This window comes from Sphaeramia orbicularis, chromosome 20, assembly GCF_902148855.1.
Source record: "Sphaeramia orbicularis chromosome 20, fSphaOr1.1, whole genome shotgun sequence".
NCBI classification, from domain to species: domain Eukaryota; kingdom Metazoa; phylum Chordata; class Actinopteri; order Kurtiformes; family Apogonidae; genus Sphaeramia; species Sphaeramia orbicularis.
The window spans coordinates 4,528,268-4,549,617 of record NC_043976.1 but is presented as its reverse complement, the minus strand read 5'-3'; the positions used below and the strand labels follow the sequence as shown (position 1 = coordinate 4,549,617).

The window sequence follows — 21,350 nt, the reverse complement described above, 5'->3', positions numbered from 1 at the left end:
AAAAATGTGGCATTTTGTTTGAGATTTTTAAAAAAATTTTTTGTATTAAAGTTTTTACTTTTGACAATGGCAAGAGAATATTCTTCTTGATTTCCAGCACTGTGATTGGCATTGTGAGCCTGGGTGTTATTGTACAGAGGGAAAGGTCCTGTCTGCTAATGGAACAGTGTGTGTAGATAAAGAAGACTGTTCCTGTCTGGACCTCAACAGTGGGCAACGGCTAGAACCAGGAGAAACCATTACTGCCACTGATGGGTGTAACAACTGGTCAGAACATATACACTAAAATATACACACAGAACATATTCTGAACATGCTTATACAGTGAGTAGGGGAGGTAATGTCTCTATGCTGATGTGTCCAATGTGTTCCAGCACCTGTGAGGGAGGAAGACTCAATTGCACCAGAGAGCCCTGTCGAGGTGAGTTTCAAAAGCTGAACTTTAAATGTTGTCGAAAAAATTTTATGATGCATGGTCGATTAACAATAAAAAAGTTTTTTAAATGTATTATTAATGAAATAATCCATTTCTCATTGTGTTCCAGTGTCAGGTGGCTGGTGTGAGTGGTCTCAGTGGATTCCATGCTCTAGGACTTGTGGGGCTGAGTCGGTGTCTCGCTATAGGAGCTGCAGTTGTCCTGAACCCAAGGCTGGAGGAGTATCCTGCTCTGGAGAACAGGAAACACATAGCAGGGTTGGGGTTCAGATTCAGAGACAGCCTTGTCCTGTCATCACCTTCTGTCCAGGTGAAAGTCAACTCATAATATCAATGCAAAACTGAAATGAGACCCTTATTCAAGGAGGACAATATATCATTAATTTATGTGGCATTTATATAGCACAGCAAATTCAATATGTATATTCAAGTCAGTAATATATACAAAAGTAACACTTTCTTATCAAGTGAGATTGAAAATGACATGTGAAATGTGAGTTTGTGCCCTCCATGTATGTAGTACTGCTGCATGTAGTGGTACGAAGTCGACTGAGCTACTTATTCAGACAAACAAACCTTCACTGCTGTCTTCATTTCTTCTTTGCATTCCTTACAGTCCATGGTTCATGGAGTCCCTGGTCAGTGTGGTCAGAGTGTGATGGGTGTGTGGGCTCATCGTCCCGCACGAGGGAGTGTAACAACCCTCCGGCCAGGTTCGGAGGCCTGCCTTGTCTTGGAGAAAGCAGGCAGACCCGTGGTTGCCATGACAACACTACCGTCTGCACAGGTCAGGTTAATAAAGGATGATATTTTCACTTTGGATTTATGCAGAAAAGGAGTCATGTCTTACGCCAAGGGTGGGTAACCAGATGAGAATGTGGAATACAGTGGGTTCAAAGCTGAACTCTGAACATTTAGAAAGGAGAAATGCAAGGAACAAGGTAGCACTTAGACCATTAGGATTTCTGTACCTGTGTCTGATGGTGAAAGAAAAAGACTGAGCTCAATAAAAATGCTTGTACCCATGCAAATAAAATGATCGTCTGAAAGAGAAAGTTAATGAACTCTTCACTCTTGTTAAATTTCTACCACCCTCCATGTCCTCACATGTATCTGTGCATGTCCAGCCCTCACAGAATGATTACAGAGGTAAAGCCTCAGTCACAAAGCTTCTTATGAACAATGGGTTCGTACAAATCTCCCAGTTTGTATGAGATCTGGAGTTCGTAGACATTTGTGGAGGGAGCAGTAGTTTCATACAGCTATCTTATGAAGTCAGTATGGCTGCCGTTCAAAATGCAAGAGCAACATGAGGCCTCCGTGAGAAAATTTGTCATATGAACACTGTACAGTTGTCAGGGGTGCCTTGGGACCTTCCTACAACCTACGGCCAATTCATGAATTATTTTGTTGTAAGGTGGATGTACGTCACCCCATGTGCATTTCATGGTGCTCTCAAGTTGATGGTAGGAAGATCACACTATTTCAGAATATTTAGATTGGTATATAAACAGTGGCTGTGTACTAAAAGTCCCAGGTTGTGATCATCGCATTCAAGATGGCAATAATGCCCACAAGACTGAAACTTCTACAGCTGCAAGATGAAGAAAAGGAAGATAAAGCAGTTGTGGCTGCTGTTTCAGTCCGACAGCAGCAGCAGAAGAAGAGGGACATTCTAAAACGCTTAATGTAAAAAACACTTAACATAGTTGAATGCCCCAGAAAAGTGATCAATCATCACCAGAGTTTGTGTGGATATATGTAGTCATGTCCACTTTCACCTCTGCAAAAAAACTTAACATAGTTTAATCTTAGATTATTGTTTTTTCATTCATTCATTCATTTTCTTAACCGCTTCATCCTGCAGAGGGTCACGGGGTTGCTGGAGCCTATCCCAGCATTAGATATGTCCATGCATAACTCGGTGATGATTGATGCTCTTTTTAGACATTAAACCATGTTAAGCTTTTTTACATGAAGCGTTTTAGAAAGTGATTGTGCGTTTTATGTGTTTGGGATCATGCACTGTCCTTGGTGCTGAAACGTGCATTACTGTAAAATCTGCGGGGAAACTGACCTGCACCTGTTAGAAATTAGGAGTCATAATAAGACACCATCCATCCATCCATCCATCCATCCATCCATTCATTCTCTTCTGCTTTATCTGGGGCTGGGTCGCGGGGGTAACAGTCTAAGCAAGGATGCCCAGACTTCCCTCTCCCTTGACACCTCCTCCAGCTCTTCCCGGGGGACCCTGAGGCATTCCCAAGCCAGCCAAGAGACATAGTCTCTACAGCATGTCCTAGGTCTTCCCCTGAGGTCTCCTCCTGGTGGGACATGCTTGGAACACCTCCCCAGGGAGGCGTCCAGGAGGCATCCGAAACAGATGCCCGAGCCACCTCAGCTGACCCCTCTCAATGTGGAGCAGCAGTGGCTCTACTCCAAGCTCCTCCCTGGTGACTGAGCTCCTTACCCTATCCCTGAGGGTGCGCCCAGCCACCCTATGGAGGAAGCTCATTTCGACCGCTTGTATCTGAGATCTTGTCCTTTCGGTCATGACCCAAAGCTCATGACCATAGGTGAGAGTAGGAACGTAGATTGACCGGTAAATTGAGAGCTTCGCCTTTTGGCTCAGCTCCTTCTTCACTATGACAGACCGATACAACGACTGCATCACTGCAGACGCTGCACCGATCTGTCTGTCAGTGTCACGCTCCATCCTTCACTCACTCTTGAACAAGACCCCAAGATACTTGAACTCCTCCACTTGGGGCAAGGGCTCCCCATGGGACATGGACATGGGACATAAGACATCAAATGAATAAATTTGAAGTAGAAGGCATAAGAACAAAACAAAGATACACTAGAATAATAGAGGGAATTGAACGTTAAAAACATTAACTGTCCGTCACTAGTGCCGAACCCTACCTTTCCCTCATGCACATCCATCACCCTGATCCTCAACACCCAGGTACTGTGGACTGTGCGTTATCTCTCTGAAAGTTTGGTGTGTTTTTTCTAAGTTTATTTTTCTATTCATAAAACACTTTCTCTTCAGCACTGTGCCTTTGAGTCCAGTCATTCACTCCATCTTGAAAATTTGTATACAAACCCCTCTAAGAACACCACGAACGACGCACTACAGCCCATAGAAATCCCTTACGTGAATCTCTGTCTGTTTGTTTGTTCATGGGAACGTGGTAAGGGACCCCTAATAACAATGTAATGGTTTCATGTGATCTACTTGTGGCCAGCACAGGAACATGTGGGTTCTGGAATGGCCTCCTGATCCATGAACGCCATGCATTGTTCATAAGGCATTCTTTAGGGCGCCCTACGAAAGGGGATTTCACAGTGCATTCTTGGAAAATTTTGGATCAGATTATCCACCAGGCTACGAATTTAGGAACGGTCTGCAAACTCTCCATTCTTATAAGTCTGCCTTGAGAAGGTTGTACAAAAAGGTCCATAAATCATTTGCACGGTGTTTGTAGCTGTTCGTAACAGCATTTGTAACTGAGGCTTTACTGATAAATGCAAAGGTGACAGACTTCTTGAGTTTCACTTCAGGTCTTACTTCCTCTGCAGTCAGGCCAGCCTCTATTACTCATAGATTTATTGTCTGAACTCCTCAGATGTTTGTCAGACTGCTACAGCCAAAACTGGACTCTAGAGCAGTGTAGACTGTTCTCTGGAGGGATGAGTCATGCCACTCTGTCTGGCAATCTAATGTACAAGTCTAGGTTTGGCAGGTGACAGGAGAACGGTACTTGTCTGACTGTACCACCTCTCTTCATTATTGTTTAAACTCCTCAGATGTTTGTCAGACTGCTACAGATCAAATCCTTTTCAAACACTATTTCCTGTTTTTTTTCCTGCAGACTGTGGTGGAGGCCAGGAGGAATGGCCTTGTGGGAAGCCCTGTCCTCGCTCCTGTTCAGATCTCCATGTTAACACAGGTTGCTTGGACTCCCCTGGGTGCAGCCGGACTTGTGGTTGTCCGGACAACATGGTATTGCAGGATGGAATGTGTGTGGCCAGGGACGAGTGTCGCTGCAAATACCACAACAGCTCTGCTACTGGTTAGTTGCGAAATATACTTCAGCAGCTGCTCATCGGTGACATGTAGTTAAGTTTTCATTGTGTATGTAGCACTATCTGTCTTTGTTCCCTTTGCAGGTAGTTTAGATTCCAGGAATTCATCATGGACATGGCCTGGTGGGTCTGATTGGCAGTTTGCAAATCCAGGAGACAGTATTATCACTAACTGTAAAAACTGGTAATTTCACAATTTTTCCGTCAACTTTGCTAAAAAAAAAAAAAAAGATAAGTATAAAGTCAAAGCTTGGTTAAGCTGAGTTAAGTCTGCTCATTCTCTCTGTCTTCAGTTCTTGCGAAGCTGGGGTTTTGCAGTGTCAGTCAGTCCCTGGCTGCCATATTGATGGTGGCTGGAGCCAATGGGGGACCTGGACTGAATGTTCAGCTTCTTGTGGAAGCGGAGTCAGGTCCAGGAGACGTCAGTGTAACAACCCATCCCCTCAGAGTGGTGGGAGAGGCTGTCTTGGAGTGGCTGAGCAGCAGAAAGAATGCAACACACACCTATGCACAGGTTTGCAGTAATACTTACTGGCTTGGTGGACTGACTCTCAGGAGCACTGGGATGTTTTTGGGGATGTGAGGGTTGTTTTGACTTACTGTATGAGAAGCTAACATGGTGAGCAATAATTTCAGCAACTTCTAGGCATGACTCAATTTCATTTAGACAAGTCACCTACCAAAATGGATGTACATAAGAATAGGAGAAATTTTTTAAAGAATGTTTAGCCCAGTACATTTATATGTGCTCTCAGTGGTGTATTTCTAGTGAGTTTTTGAGGTGCATTTATTACCACAGCATTTCTTAAAAACCCTGCATTCAGATTGGTTGCTGATTTGCCTGACCTACCATAACCCTGTTAACTTTACACCCACATTAATATCACAATGAACCGGACTGCATAATTTGCAGTCTGCTGGTTTGCATTAACAGCTTGTCCTGGAGTCAGCTTTCCAGCCTGAAATATTGTTTCAACTCATACCTACTCTCATTTTCAGTAGTTTTTAGAACAGGAAGTTCATTTTGTACTTAATTTATGAAAAGACTCTCTGGATCATTTGATGGACAAATATGAAACAGATTAAAATGTACTGTAGAATAGCAGTGTAGTGTATTTCATTATGCATTTTGTATTTGATTGTGATTTTTTCTCAAGACTCAGTTGGACCATGGCTGCCGTGGTCACAGTGGTCACTATGTACAGTCAGCTGTGGTGGAGGGCAGCAGTCCCGCTTTCGCCTTTGCAGCTCTCCACCCTGTAGTGGCCTCGGTCGCCAGAGTAAGACCTGCAACACCCAGGTCTGCCTCGGTGAGTCCCATTTTCACATAGTCTACCCACACTATATAACCAAAAGTAATGGGAGACTGCTCTAAACATTGAAGAAAGGAGTTATGATCACTTCCATTACCATAGGTGTATAAATTAAACACTCAGACATGGGTCGACTCTCATGAGCTCAGAATTCAAGCCTGGTAATGCGATAGGATGCCACAAAGTCCAACAGCAGCAACTCAGCCACAGATGGGTAAGCCATGTAAAATCATAGAGTGGGGTCGATGCATACTGGGCAGAAGTTTTCAGTTTCATCCAGTGTCAATGGCTACAGACTTCCAAACTTCATATGGCCCTCAGATTCGCTCAAGATCAGTGCATAGAGGGCTTCATGGAATGGGTTTTCATAGCTTAGCAGCTGCATCGCTCCAGTCAAGTATAATATAACAAAAGTATTGGGCCATCTGCCTTTACACACACGCACTTTAATGACATCCCACTCTTAATCCATAGGATTTTATAAGTTGTTCCACCCTTTGTAGCTATAACACTTTCAACTCTTCTGGGAAGGCTTTCTATGGGGTTTAGGATATCATTTATGGAAATTTTTGACCATTCCTCATGACTCATCACTCCAGTTTAGAGTTGTATAAAGCAGCCACCACTGGCCTCTAGAGCAGTGTAGACTGTTCTTTGGAGTGATGAGTCACGCCTCTCTGTCTGGCAATCTAATGTACAAGTCTAGGTTTGGCAGGTGACAGGAGAATGGTACTTGTCTGACTGCACTGTGCCAAATGTCAAGTTTTTTGAAGGAGGGATTATGGTGTGGGTTGTTTTTCAGGGTTTGTTCATGGCCCCATAGTTCCAGTGAAAGGAGCTCTTAATGTTTCAGCAGAACGAGACATTTTGGACAATTTCATACTCCCGACTTTGTGGGAATAGTTCTGGAGATGGCCCCGTCCTGTTCAAACATGACTACGCACCAGTGCACAAAGCAATGTCCATAAAGACACGGATGAGTGAGCTTGGTGTGGAGGAACTTGACCTTCCTGCACAAAGTCCTGACTTCAACCTGATAGAACACCATTTGGATGAATTGGAGTGGAGACTGTGATCCAGACCTTCTCGTCCATTATCAGTACTTGACCTCACATATGCACTTGGAGAGGAATGGTCAAAAATGTCCATAAATGATGTCCTAAACCCCATAGAAAGCCTTCCCAGAAGAGTTGAAAGTGTTGTAGTTACAAAGGGTGGAACAACTCCTTATAAAATCCTATGGATTAAGAGTGGGATGTCATGAAAGTTTGTGTGTGTAAAGGCAGATGGCCCAATACTTTTGGCAATATAGTTTATATAAGAAAAAAATTCCAGCCTGTGCTAAGATGCTGATATGGTGTTGTTGTTGTGCAGAGGTGGGCTGTCCTCCAGGCAAGCTGTACAGGGAGTGTGAACGAGGTGAGGGCTGCCCATTCAGCTGTGCTCAGGTCAGTGGCAGAGACGGCTGCTACTCAGACGGCTGTGAAGAGGGCTGCCACTGTCCCCCACACACCTACCAACATCATGGAGTCTGCTTGCAGGTGGGGTCAACAAAGTGACTTCATGATTCTGATGCATTAATCATTAGTACACCTTCAAATTATGTACTTTGAGGCCAAATATTTAACTTACTGTTTCAAAATATTGTATGTCTCAAACTAATAAGTTTCTGTTTAAAAATTAAATAGAAACCAAATATATTGACTTAGTATTTCAAAATGTTACTTAATAGTTTCTCAAAAATGATTATTGATATTTACAAAATAATGAAATTTAGTTTAATGTTTTTAGAGATACTACAGTATGTATATAACAGAAACAGTTGAAGATCAATTAGATCTGAAGTCTCTGTTTCCAATATGGAAATGAATATTCTAAAATACTGCTTGAATTGTTTGACTTTGTTACTAAATGTGACTTCATAATGTGTTTCAGGAGTGTCCATGTTTGGTGGATAAGGAGTTTCTGGCCTCTCTGCAGAGTGTTTCTGTCACATCAATCTCATCTCTGCTCCTCTATAACATCTCTGAGGGAGTTGAGCTCCAGTCTGGAGACACAGTGGTCCACGACTGCAGCACCTGGTAACCAGAGAACTCCCTACAGTTCATACAGTTTCATCCATCAGTTTCATCCACACGCATCACATCTCACTCCTCTTCCTCCTCTCCTGCTGCCTGTAGTGGCTGTGAACACAGCAGGTGGAACTGCTCCCTGGCGCATTGCCCAGTCGATGGTGGTCTGTCCCCCTGGGGTCCTTGGAGCCCCTGCTCACTGTCTTGTGGGGGTCTAGGAATGAAGACTCGGTTTAGGGGCTGCACACATCCTACTCCTGCCCATGGAGGCAGAGACTGTCAGGGACCGCGACAGGAAACCACATACTGCCAAGCCCCAGACTGCCCAGGTAGGGTGTTTGGACTGAAGGGTGTACATTTGAGAGCAGTGGTGACAATGACAGAAGTCAGACCAGTTATTGAATATCATTGTTAATGCATTTGGGACATAGAATTAGGACAGCAGCATAAAGAAGCGACAAGTGACATTTGTGTAAAATTCGAACTTAGTATTGATGCTACTATCAACATCACATTGATTAAAATTCACAACATTTTCAGAGTGAAAGATAAAAGTTAGATTATTGAGTTGGACATTGCAATACCTCAGAACAATGCTAATGTCCATGAATATCTGTCTCTGGTGAAAGCTGTTGTGGGACTTTGTGTGAATTAAATATATTACTAAATGCTACTGTCGTGTGATTCATGTATTTTTTGCAGATGTTGTTGGTCCTACAGAAGAGCCATTCATACCGGGTAATCGGGTATCCCATCATTAAATCTTACATTTATCTTTCTGTGTTGTACTTCCATTTATTTGGTTTCTTTCCTTCTTTGTTTCTCTTTCCCTTCATCTTACAAAGATGAGGACACTGGCTTCTCTCCTTGGTCATTGTGGAGTCCATGTACTAAGACCTGCAGTGATGCTCGTAACCCAGCCACAAAGTCCCGTCAAAGACAATGTGTCAGACCTCCCTGTTCAGTAAACTCTCACCAGGAGAAGGTCTGTAACTTGCCACAGTGCTCAGGTATGACTCGTCTTTTTTTGTTTACCACTGTCACAGTCATTGTTTTACAGTTCATTGAAACCCTTGAAGCAGTGTATGACTTTGATCACAAATGTTTTTTCAAATTTGTAAAACCAGAGTGATAGCCTAATTATCACTTCTCCATTAGTGTTTCCATGCTTATTGATAGGATTGACTTCTGGATGTGATGAACAAAAGACACTGATTCATTAATCTTCCGTTGGTCAGTCTTTATTCAAACAGCGCTGGGAGACATGCCGGAAAGTTCTCTTCAAATCTCTGTTATCTTTGTCCTTTTATACCTGATGACTTGGGTCTCCAAAATCCCTTGGCCTCCTTCCAGTCCATCATCTGGAACTGGTTTGCATGCCTAATGCTTTCACCCACATTCCTTTGGTTAACATACACATGTAGAGTTTAGTACTGGCTACTCTGTCACCTCCACTTATCATTTCACACATGAACTAACCACCTTACACTGATGCACCCAAATCACTTCCCTCACAGTGAACACCTTTGAAGATGACTCCATCATAAACACAGTCCGCTTGTTTACATAACAAACTGAAACGCCACTTGAGCTTTTTCACAAATTTTGTCAAGAAGTGCATTGTGGGAATGGCAACCAAGCGAAAGTGGTTTGTCACAGATTTGGCAAGAAAAACAAGCCAGATCAGTATACGTAAAATTATGCAGTCCACTGGGGTTGTTTTTAAGAATGAGTATAGCCAATGGATGGACATTTGGGTTCAGCACTCACGAAAAGACAGTGAGTTTGCTGCTGCATGGAATTCCCATTCCCAAAATGCACTTCGCGACAAAATTTCCAAAAAGGCCCGAGTGACGATTTGGCTTGCTATGTAAACAAGTGGACTGTGTTAATGATGGAGTCGTATTCGAAGGTGTTCACCGTGAGGGAAGTGATTCAGCTGCGTAAGCACAGAATGACAAATGGATTATTGGTAATTAGGCTATCACTCAGGTTTTACAAATTTGAGAGAAAAATTGTGATGTCATACACTGGTTTAAGGTTAGGCAGTTAAAATACCTCTCTTTGTTGCACTAAAACAGTGGTTCTTGCACTGGGATCTAGCAGTTGGAGGGTCCATGAAACTGAATGAATGAATTTCCCAACCCACCCCTTCACATGAATAGAACAGAACGTCATTCCATTCTCTTACTCTGTGTGAAAGAAAATAAACGTACAAATAAATGTTACACAGCATAACCAAAAATATTATGGATATACAAATACAAACATATATGGTACCTTAATGTTTATATTTTATTATACATTGCAGGAGAAAAAACTCTTTCAGATGTCATTCACATTCAAACACCAGAGAGTAAAAATGATAATACCATAATACAATACAATGGTGCCTACAGTATTTTTTCCTACATTTCCTGTAACATTTGTCCAATATCAGTTTTTTGTAACAGGTTTCTAGATACCTTCATACACTTCTACTTTATTTTTAAGAATGTGTGTTATTTTCTCCAGGGTCATACATTGTGCCATAGCATTAAACCAAGTCACTATTGTAGGTGGATCTGACTTTTTCCTGTAATATTGCAAAGTCTAATAATTTGCGTTTCAGTTTAAAGTTTCTTTGGTTGCAGGTGTAGTAGAATTAACTTGGAGTCAAACGGGATGTTTAAAGATAAAACTGTCTTAGTGTTGTTGGCTACCTCTTTCCAAAAATGATGTAATTGTTGCATTCCCAGACACAATGTACAAACGCCCCCTGAGCCTCTTTACATTTAAAGCATATATCAGTTATTTGTTCAGTTTGAAAGGAGTTATGTATGTATGTATGCATCACCCAGTTATATTGAGGTAGTTTTAAACTAACATTTGCTGATTGTTTCACGGACTCAACACAAACTAGTATTCAATCATCCTCAGAGATACCTCCATTTAAGCTAGTTTTCCATATTTCAAGTTTAGAGGTTGATGGTTCAGGAGAGCCAGATGTGAGCTGATAATAAAACACTGATATTAGTCCTTTATTATGACATTTCTTGGTAATTAGTTCCTCCAGAGAAGTTTTTGCTGGCATAGTCATTGAATTCAATGTCACACTTGAAAGAAATCTCTTCAAAGGACATTAACATTCCCTCCACATAAAGGTCACTTACTTTGTTTTGTCCTTTTTTTGGACATAACTGAAACCTGCATCCACCCTGCCTGGTTTGAATAGGTTATTGCCCCTAATTGGGCTAAAATGTGATAAAGAGTCTGCAGTTTTCTTATACGCCTTAACTTCACACCAGACCGTAATCATAGCGTTTATAATAGGATGAGTGGTGACTGTTTTTAAATGTCTAAACTTATCTTAATACATATACAAACTTAGTAGTAATACACTGGAACTTGACGGTATGTCCACCCAGGATGGGTTGTTTTCAGAAGAGAAGTAAAGCATGATCATTCTTAATCCATCCATCCATCATCTTCCACCTCTTCCGGGGCCGGGTCGCGGGGGTAACAGTCTAAGCAGGGATGCCCAGACTTCCCTCTCCCCAGACACCTCTTTCAGCTCTTCCGGGGGGACCCCGAGGCGTTCCCAGGCCAGCCAAGAGACACAGTCTCTACAGCATGTCCTAGGTCTTCCCCGAGGTCTCCTCCAGGTGGGACATGCCCGAAACACCTCCCCAGGGAGGCGTCCAGGAGGCATCCGAAACAGATGCCCGAGCCACCTCAGCTGACCCCTCTCAATGTGGAGCAGCAGCGGCTCTACTCCGAGCTCCTCCCTGGTGACTGAGCTCCTCACCCTATCCCTAAGGGTGTGCCCAGCCACCCTGCGGAGGAAACTCATTTCGACCGCTTGTATCCGGAATCTTGTCCTTTCGGTCATGACCCAAAGCTCATGACCATAGGTGAGAGTAGGAACGTAGATTGACCGGTAAATCGAGAGCTTCGCCTTTTGGCTCAGCTCCTTCTTCACTATGACAGACTGATACAACAACTGCATCACTGCAGACGTTGCACCGATCCATCTGTCAGTGTCACGCTCCATCCTTCCCACATTCATGAACAAGACCCCAAGATACTTAAACTCCTCCACTTGGGGCAAAGACTCCCCACCGACCCGGAGAGGGCAGACCACCTTTTTCCGGTTGAGAAACATGGCCTCAGATTTGGAGGTGCTGATCCTCATCCCGCTCGCTTCACACTCGGCTGCAAACCACCCCAGGGCACGCTGAAGGCCCAGGTTCGATGAGGCCAACAGGACAACGTCATCTGCAAAAAGCAGAGATGAAATCCTGTGGTCCCCAAACCGGACCCCCTCCAGCCCTTGGCTGGAAATTCCAAGAAATTCTGTCCATAAAAATTATGAACAGAACCGGTGACAAAGGACAGCCCTGCCGGAGTCCCACATGCACCTGGAACAGGTCTGACTTACTGCCGGCAATGTGAACCAGGCTCCTGCTTCAGTCATACAAGGATCGGACTGCCCTTAGCAAAGGGCCCCGGACCCCGGACCCCATACTCCCAAAGCACCCCCCATAGGATACCACGAGGGACACGGTCGAACGCCTTCTCCAGATCCACAAAACACATGTGGACTGGTTGGGCGAACTCCCATGAACCCTCGAGCACCAGATGGAGAGTATAGAGCTGGTCCAGCGTTCCATTACCGGGACGAAAACTGTTCCTGATTGTTCCTCCTGGATCTGAGGTTCGACTATCGGTCGGATTCTCCTCTCTAGTGCCCTGGAATAGACTTTCCCCAGGAGGCTGAGGAGTGTGATCCCCCTATAGTTGGAGCACATCCTCCGGTCCCCCTTCTTAAAAAGGGGAACCACCACCCCGGTCTGCCAATCCAGAGGTACTGTCCCTGACCGCCAGGCGATGTTACAGAGACGTGTCAACCAAGACAGTCCCTGCACATCCAGAGACTTAAGGTACTCAGGGCGAATCTCATCCACCCCTGGTGCCCTGCCACCGAGGAGCTTGCCAACCACCTCAGTGACTTCAGCTTGGGTGATGGACGAGTCCACTTCTGAGACCTCAGCCTCTGCTTCCTCTATGGAAGACGTGGCAGCGGGATTGAAGAGGTCCTCGAAGTATTCCTTCCACCGTCAGACAACATCCCCAGTCGAGGTCAGCAGCTCCCCACTTCCACTGTAAACAGTGTTGGTGGCGCACTGCTTTCCCCTCCTGAGGCGCCGGATGGTTTGCCAGAATTTCCTCGAGGCCGACCGATAGTCCTTCTCCATGGCCTCCCCAAACTCCACCCAGACCTGAGTTTTTGCCTCCACAACCACTCGGGCTGCAGCACACTTGGCCTTCTGGTACCCATCAGCTGCCTCTGGAGACCCACGGGCCAACAAGGCCTGATAAGACTCCTTCTTCAGCTTGATGGCATCCCTTACTTCCGGGGTCCACCACCGGGTTCAGGGATTGCCACCACGACAGGCACCGGAGACCTTGCGACCACAGCTCCGAGCAGCCGCTTCAACAGTGGAGGTGGAGAACATGGTCCACTCAGACTCAATGTCCCCAGCCTCCCCTGGGATCTGGGAGAAGCTCTCCCGGAGGTGGGAGTTGAAGACCGCACTGACATCGGGCTCTGCCAGATGTTCCCAACAGACCCTCACAACACGTTTGGGCCTGCCGAGTTGGTCCGGTTTCCTCCTTCACCAGCGGATCCAACTCACCACCAGGTGGTGATCGGTTGACAGCTCTGCCCCTCTCTTCACCCGAGTGTCCAAAACACGCGGCCGGAGGTCTGATGATATGACAATGAAGGCGATCATCGACCTCCGGCCTAGGGTGTCCTGGTGCCAAGTGCACTTATGGACATCCCTGTGTTCGAACATGGTGTTTGTTATGGACAAACTGTGACTAGCACAGAAGTCCAATAACAGAACACCACTCAGGTCAGATCAGGAGGCCGTTCCTCCCCATCACCCCCCTCCAGGTCTCACTGTCGTTGCCCACGTGGGCATTGAAGTCGCCCAGGAGAACAATGTAGTCCCCAGTTGGAGCACCATCCAGCACCCCTCCCAGGGATTCCAAGAAGGCCGGGTACTCTGCACTGCTGTTCGGCCGTAGGCCGAAACAACAGTGAGGCACCTGTCCCCAACCTGAAGGCATAGGGACGCGACCCTCTCGTTCACCGGGGTGAACTCCAACACATGGCGGCTGAGCTGAGGGGCTATGAGCAAGTCCACACCAGCCCGCCGCCTCTCACCGCGGGCAATGCCAGAGAAGTGGAGAGTCCAGCCCCTTTCGAGGGGTTGGGTTCCAGAGCCCAAGCTGTGTGTGGAGGTGAGCCTGACTATATCTAGACGGTATCTCTCAACCTCCCTCACAAGCTCTGGCTCCTTCCCCCCAGCAAAGTGACATTCCATGTCCCAAGAGCTGGACTCTGCGTCCGGGGATCGGGTTGTCGGGCTCCCTGCCGTCAACTGTCACCCAATCCACAATGCACCCGGCCCCTATGATTCCCTCGGTGGGTGGTGAGTCCACCGGAGGGTGGGCCCACGTCGCTCCTTCGGGCTGGGCCCGGCCAGACCCCGTGGGCATAGGCCCGACCACCAGGCGCTCGCATTTGAGCCCCAACCCCAGGCCTGGCTCCAGGGTGGGGCCCCGGCTGCGCCATACTGGGCGACATCACGTTCTTCTGTTGGTACTTCTTCATAGGGGCTTCTGAACTGCTCTTAGTCTGGCCCGTCACCCAGGACCTGTTTGCCTTGGGAGACCCTACCAGGGGCATAAAGCCCCCGACAACATAGCTCCTGGGATCATTCGGCCACTCAAACTCCCCCACCACAATAAGGTGGCAGTTCAAGGGGGAGATCATTCTTAATTGTGCTGCTAAATAATACCAGTACAGGTTAGGACATTTTAACTCCACAGCTTCAAATGGGAGATACAACAAAGACATACAGACTCTAGGGCCTTTCTTTTTCAAAATGAACTCTCTGATTATCAAGGTTATCTTCACAAACATTCCAGTCAGTGGTGCCAAAGGGATATTTTGAAATAAATACATGAATTTTGGCAATGTATTCATTTTTAAAATATTTATCCATTCTATTATACAGTAGATATTGGTAACAGCATTCATCTTTCTAATTCCTTGAGTGTGGATTTTATTATTGTGTCATAATTTATCAAAAAAAAAAAAAATCTTATTGAAGTACTACTTTGATTCCCGGGCATGTAAATCTTGGTGTTATTCTCAAGGTAAAAAGTTTTGACTCAGGTTTTGATGGTTCTCATTGGTAAGCAGCATAAGCAATGATTTTGAGGTATTTATGTTGTATCAGGAGATTTTGCGTTTCGAGATTTAGAGTGAAGCAATTTGATCCAATGTATGAAAAAGTTTCTAAATCCAAATTTGATTATAACATCAAAAAGGTAAATCCACTCCATTGTATTGAAAGCTTTCTCTGCATCAAGTGAGTGAAGTGCTGTGATCCTTTTCCTCTTTTTGGTTATGTAAAATATTTAAAACTCGTCGTACATTATGAAATCCCTGTTTCTTTTATTTTATAAATCTGGTTTGATCATCCACAATACATGGAAGCACATCCTGTAACCTTTTTGCCAAGATTTTACATAAGATTTTGGTGTCAGTGTTTATTAAACTTATTTGGCACATATTTTCACGTTTTGTATTGGGCTTTCCTGGTTTAGGAAGTAGAATTATCAGTGCCTTTCTCATTGAAGCAGGAAGACAGTTACTATAGCATTATATATATATATATATATATATATATATATATATATATATATATATATATATATATATATACACACACACACACACACATAATAATTTTATTGTTATTATTATTATCTTTAAAGTGTTTATATAAGTCAGTAGGTAGGCCAACAATAGGTAGGCCTGCTAGTGCCTCTATAGCTTGTAAAATTTCAACTGTGCTGAGTTGTTTGTCTATATATATTCTCATTTCTTCAGAGGTTTGTGGAATATTAAGGCTAGCAAAGAGTGTGCGTTGGCCATCTGTTGTGGCATTATATTCAGATTGATATAATTTTTCATAAAAATTTTTAAATGCTTTATTAATTTCCATCAGGTCTACTGTAGTGTTTCCATTAGCATCCTTGATACAAGTAATTGTGCTTTCTGACTGCTGTTATTTAATGTGCCAAGCGAGGAGTTTGCCTTGCTTTTCCCCATGGTCATAATATTGTTGCTTTAACCTCAATAGATTGGTTGCAGCTTTTTCATGCGTTATTTCATTGTAATGAGTTCTAAATATTAGTAATTCTTTATTTATCTAAAATGCTACTTTTGGCCACCCATTACACAAAAACTAATCATCATATTCATTAGAAATTTTATGTGCTATATCTTGGCTACCTAGGGAATGGATCTCTGTAAAATGAAAGTGCTATGTTATGTTATGCATGATATATGAACAGCTGAAAATCAAAAATATCTGTCCAACCTTCAGATTCAAAGGTCAATATCAGCATGTGGGGATAGGCAGTATCACAAAATAAAAGACACCATGTGAAAGTACAGGAATTGCCCTAAATTTTGACACCAACCACAACTCTCTTCTATAAATCCTTCTATGTTAAATGTTCAAATTAAATATGGACCTAGCATTTTAGAAGTTTGCGATGGATAAAATCTCAACTTTGTCATTCTCTGCAACATGCAATTATAAATTTTAAGTAAATATTTTTACATTTCTTAGGACTATAGATTCCTGTGAAATGATTCTGAAAATTTCAGACCTCTAGCTCTTGTTGTTCAGAAGTTATAGAAGCCTGAAAATAGCTGAAAATTTCAAGTCTTAATTTTGGTCGCAATTTTAGGGTACCCCTTACCTACTTCAAATGGTCATAACTTTGAAACTATTTACAATTAAGCCTTGGAATTTTGGATTTTTCCATCATATATAATGTACTAGACGTATGTAAAAATTTAGAAAACTTGAGGGGGTCAGGTGGGGACCACTTGATGAAATTATATGGAATGACCCATATAGATACAGTAGGTAACAATGTCACAGCTGGGGGTGGGGAAATCCGAGGGGGAAAGCAATCCTTCCAGCTTGTCCGCTATGATGCAATAACGTGGAATTTCAACTTGCCTTGCTGACGCTAACAATTTGTCATGACGTACTTTGAGTCGCTATTGCCTTCTGACAAGGATTGATATATTAATAAATTAAATCCACTAGGGTTGGATTGTTGTCCATACATTTTAAAAGACTGGGCCAGTGATCTGACTCAGTGGCCTGAAGTGTCATTTCCAGAAATCTTCTGCTACTTAATCAAGTCACCTGGTAAGGGACTGTATCAGTTTTGGTATAGATATGATGAGTTAAACTTAACATAATTTCAGTACTTGACGTTAAATAGACAAATTAATGTTGCTGTTGGTCCAATATGGCGTAAGGTTCTTTTAGCTTTGCACAGAAACAGGGCTATGTTTAATTTTTTACTTGGAGTACATACATTTCAGAGCCAGCACTTATTTTTTACATATACCATACTCAGTAAAGAACTTTAATCAGCACTTCTACTTTTAGCAGACTTTTGTACACAAGTATCTGTACTTCTACTTAGGTACTGAACGTGTATTTTAGTACATCTTACGAGGAAATCTACACAAATGACAAATGTAGTACAAAGTTCATAAGTGTTTAAACAATTAATATAATATTTCTGATACCCCTGACGTAGTCTACGGTTGTTTGGAAATGGTTAACATTACATTAAACTGACCTGAAATGAAGTACTGACTGCAGTTTTGTTGTTGGGTCCCATAATCTGCCAAACTCATCCTCTTTTCTGATAACTTGAAGCCATTTTGTCCTCCTTTGTGGTTATGTTCTATTATTTGGTAAAATGTAAAACTTTGGTGATTTTTTGGTTTATTTGTGGTGTGAAAGGGCACACAGCAACTCTTCGGTATTATGGCTAATGGCAGAGACCAGTTTGTTTTTGAGGTTTTGTACAACTTTTTAAAAAGTGGTTTATTTCATCTTCGATTGTAGATATTTTTTGCTTGGCTTCGAGTGCAATCTTTAATCTCCGGCTGAACGTTTTTTTTGGTTTTTTTTTTTATCGCTGTCATTATGCCATCCATTTTAATGTGAAAATCTTGTTTAAATGACTGATTATGTCCATAGTGGAAGGGCTTTCCATGTCCATACCTTAACTGGTAGAACCCTCTTCCTCTAAATCCAAACCGCTTTCCTTGTTGAGGCCCTCCATTGTCTTAAAATTGTCTTTTGCTGCTTTTTTCAGCATAATTGTTATGTTTTTTTTTCTCCTTTTTGTTCTTCTTCTTATTGTGCTTTAAATTTTGCCTCTACCCTAGGGTTACTTAGGATTTTTTTGGCAGGATTTAGACTAAAGCAATGAGAAACACGAGAAACATGTCTGGTTCAGTGTGCTACCATAACTGGAGGTCCAAGATGAGACATTTAAGAAAACAAATGGCTCCAATGGCATCTAAAAGTACAAATTGTAGTAAACACATTCTTTTCATCCTTAGGGCTCTCTGGGCCCAAAAAGTTTGAAAACTCTTTTTATAGACCCGATCAGGCAGCAGAGAATTTTCTAAGATCTGTTGTTTGGTGTTTGGCTTATTTAATGTGCTGTATAGCTGTAACTTTGAGTTTCCTGTGTGGTCTCAGGTAGTGGTGATGAGTGTGTTAGGGCTGACTGTGCACGAAGGAATTGCTCTTGGACAGAGTGGGGGGAGTGGGGATCCTGTTCACGGTCTTGTGGAGTAGGCCAGCAGCAGAGGATCCGGACCTTCATTAGTCCTGGGGCCAATGGCTCATGGTGTGAAGACATCCTAGGAGGCAACCTGGAGAATCGCTTCTGCAACATCAGGCCCTGCAGAGGTCGGTATAGTAGATTGTTGTGGACTGAAACTATTATACTGCTCTTATTTTACACTTCTCATAATAGCACGAAAGATCTCCATTGTTGAGTTATTAACAAATTAAACATTATATTTTAATTTACCTTAAATTGACAGTGGCAGAAAAAAACAACACATTACAAAAACTGCTGCAGGTTACACTTAAACTAAGTGAACAGCTTCAGTCCTGACTTCTGACTTATAATTAGCAACATTAGTGCTATAAATTGCTCATGATGCAAGACTCTTTGTAAAATACCCTAAAACATTAGCACAAGGCTCATTTAAAATTAATATTAGTGGTGTAGGAAAGTTTGGATTGTGCTGTTATTAAGTGTGGAACAATAGAATTGCATATACAGTTCAAAGATGTTATCAGTCGGTTTATTCCTTATGTTGCAAAACTGCTTTGAGTGTAAAGATGGCATAAAGCTATTTTATGTAAAAGTGATAACTAAAGTTGAACTTCACTGTGATGACTAAGTTTATATTACGGATGTTATGAAACTATTTTGGGTGAATAAAAGGCCAAGGAACCAAAAAGTAAGACTAAACATTTGCTAAAACTGATTTTATAGAATAATTACCATAACAGTAGAGTAGTTCAGAATAGATATGAAATGTATTAGTTACAGTGTATGAAATATTTTTTTATATTTTCAATATAGTACCCCTCCTTACATGAGGCAATGCTGCTTTATTTTAGGATTTGGATTTGGACCATTTGTATTCTTATGCTTCTGTGTGTGTGTATCTTTCAGTGGATGGAGGTTGGTCCCGGTGGAGTCCATGGTCACGCTGTGATAAGCAGTGTGGTGGTGGCCGCTCCATACGCACACGCTCCTGCTCCAGCCCCCCACCCAAGAATGGAGGCAAGAAATGTGAAGGAGAGAAGAACCAGGTCAAACCCTGCAACACTAAACCCTGTGGTGAGACAGAATGCTGTGGGTTTTTTTTAAGTATAGTACAGTTTATCATGTGCATGAGTGGTCATTAAGTCAGCATATAGATGTTCTTAGGAGGGTTTTTTTGCTCAAGTAATCAACATAATTTGTGATCAGCATTCTATGTGGTAAAATTGCCTGCAGCGTTATGAGAAAATTAATGACCTTCTGTTTGTGTGTTGTCAGATGAGAAAGGGTGCCCACTGGGCCAGGAGTTCGACCTGTGTGCCAACCAGTGCCCCCAGCGATGCACAGACCTCCAGCAAGGCATTGAGTGCCAGGGCAACAGCGAATGTCAGCCTGGCTGTCACTGCCCTAAAGGTACTGAGGCTGCTGCTGCTGAATCATTTTATTAACTGATAACACTGTGTGTGTGCTTTAATGCAGGGCTGATTGATTCTTTCCTAAAGGTTATGTGGGTGCTGGTATACAACAGATAAGCACTGAGTACTGTATGTGTGTTTATCTGTGTATACATGTGTACCAAATTACAAGGAGATATGTTGTCACCATTTTACAACCATGCAGACACTGAAGTGTGTGTTGTGTTGGCCTGTGATTTTGTTACAAATGCACCTACAATTGGAATTTTAATTCTTAAAAAATGCAAGGGCAGTATTTCTTTTTCTTTCCCACAGGGCCATACTGATTTAAATAAAGCAAGCCAAGTGCCACTTGCCACTAGCACAAATGAACTGCAACAGGAACACACAGCGCTGTATTATGTTAAACCATATGAATGAGGTAGATATGACAGATTGCTTTACAATATGCTGTTATTCTGCTAAGAGTGCCTGTGCCACTGTTGAGTTTTCTGTTAGAAAATATTGAGTCTGCTGCTGTGTCACTCTGATGTAGTCCGAGGTTACAATGAAAAATATTCCCTTGATAAAAAACCCACTTAAATGTACAATCACTTTTTAAATTAGCAGACATCGTGCCAGTTGTCTGGTATACATGTCTTACTCTTATAAATATGGATAGGCTTTAAAAAATTTCTCTGTGCTTGAGTGAGGGCATGTAACTAAATTGTGTTGCTGATTCTTTAACAGTCAGCTGTCTAGAAAACAAGGTTTATCTCTCTCAGTCTCAGGACTTATCTTCTCTTTCATTCTATGATAAATTTGTGGCATAGTTGCTGTTCTTGGTTGAAAAATCGCACTCGATTTTATATTCCTTGAAGCTCCTGTAAAAAAGAATCTGCAAAATGACTGCCTTGTAATCTATTTTCCTTCATATCATTTGTAATAATACTTTTGGCCAGTATGGATGTGAAACAGGTCTCAAATTACAATTGAAAAGGTCATAAAAGTCTTGAATTTAACTTGTTGAAACCTGCAGAAACCCTAATTGTTTGTGTGTAGGTCAGCTCCAGCAGGACGGTGTGTGTGTGCAGCTGTGGCAGTGTGACTGTGTGGACTCATTGGGACACATTTGGGCTGCTGGCAGCTCACATCAAGTGGACTGTAACAACTGCAGCTGCTCTGATGGACAGCTCTTCTGCACCAATCACAGCTGCCAGGCTACCTGTATCTGGAGCTCCTGGTCCAGCTGGGCTCCATGCAGCACTTCATGTGGGCAGGGCCAGAGGACTAGATATAGGTG

At 42.9% G+C, this 21,350-nt stretch overlaps 1 protein-coding gene across 1 annotated transcript in view; it reads left to right on the top strand.

The window, feature by feature from the left end:
* The window catches only part of LOC115411693 (SCO-spondin-like), a 204,861-nt gene that overhangs the window by 83,615 nt on the left and 99,896 nt on the right, over positions 1-21,350 (top strand). Inside the window, 17 exon segments of the mRNA XM_030123908.1 lie at positions 98-267; positions 375-421; positions 546-746; positions 1,053-1,223; positions 4,318-4,518; positions 4,616-4,715; positions 4,825-5,045; positions 5,689-5,841; positions 7,219-7,385; positions 7,780-7,925; positions 8,025-8,245; positions 8,619-8,654; positions 8,762-8,920; positions 18,569-18,781; positions 19,563-19,730; positions 19,932-20,066; positions 21,110-21,347. Of these exon segments, the coding sequence (XP_029979768.1) occupies positions 98-267; positions 375-421; positions 546-746; positions 1,053-1,223; positions 4,318-4,518; positions 4,616-4,715; positions 4,825-5,045; positions 5,689-5,841; positions 7,219-7,385; positions 7,780-7,925; positions 8,025-8,245; positions 8,619-8,654; positions 8,762-8,920; positions 18,569-18,781; positions 19,563-19,730; positions 19,932-20,066; positions 21,110-21,347 (2,747 nt within the window).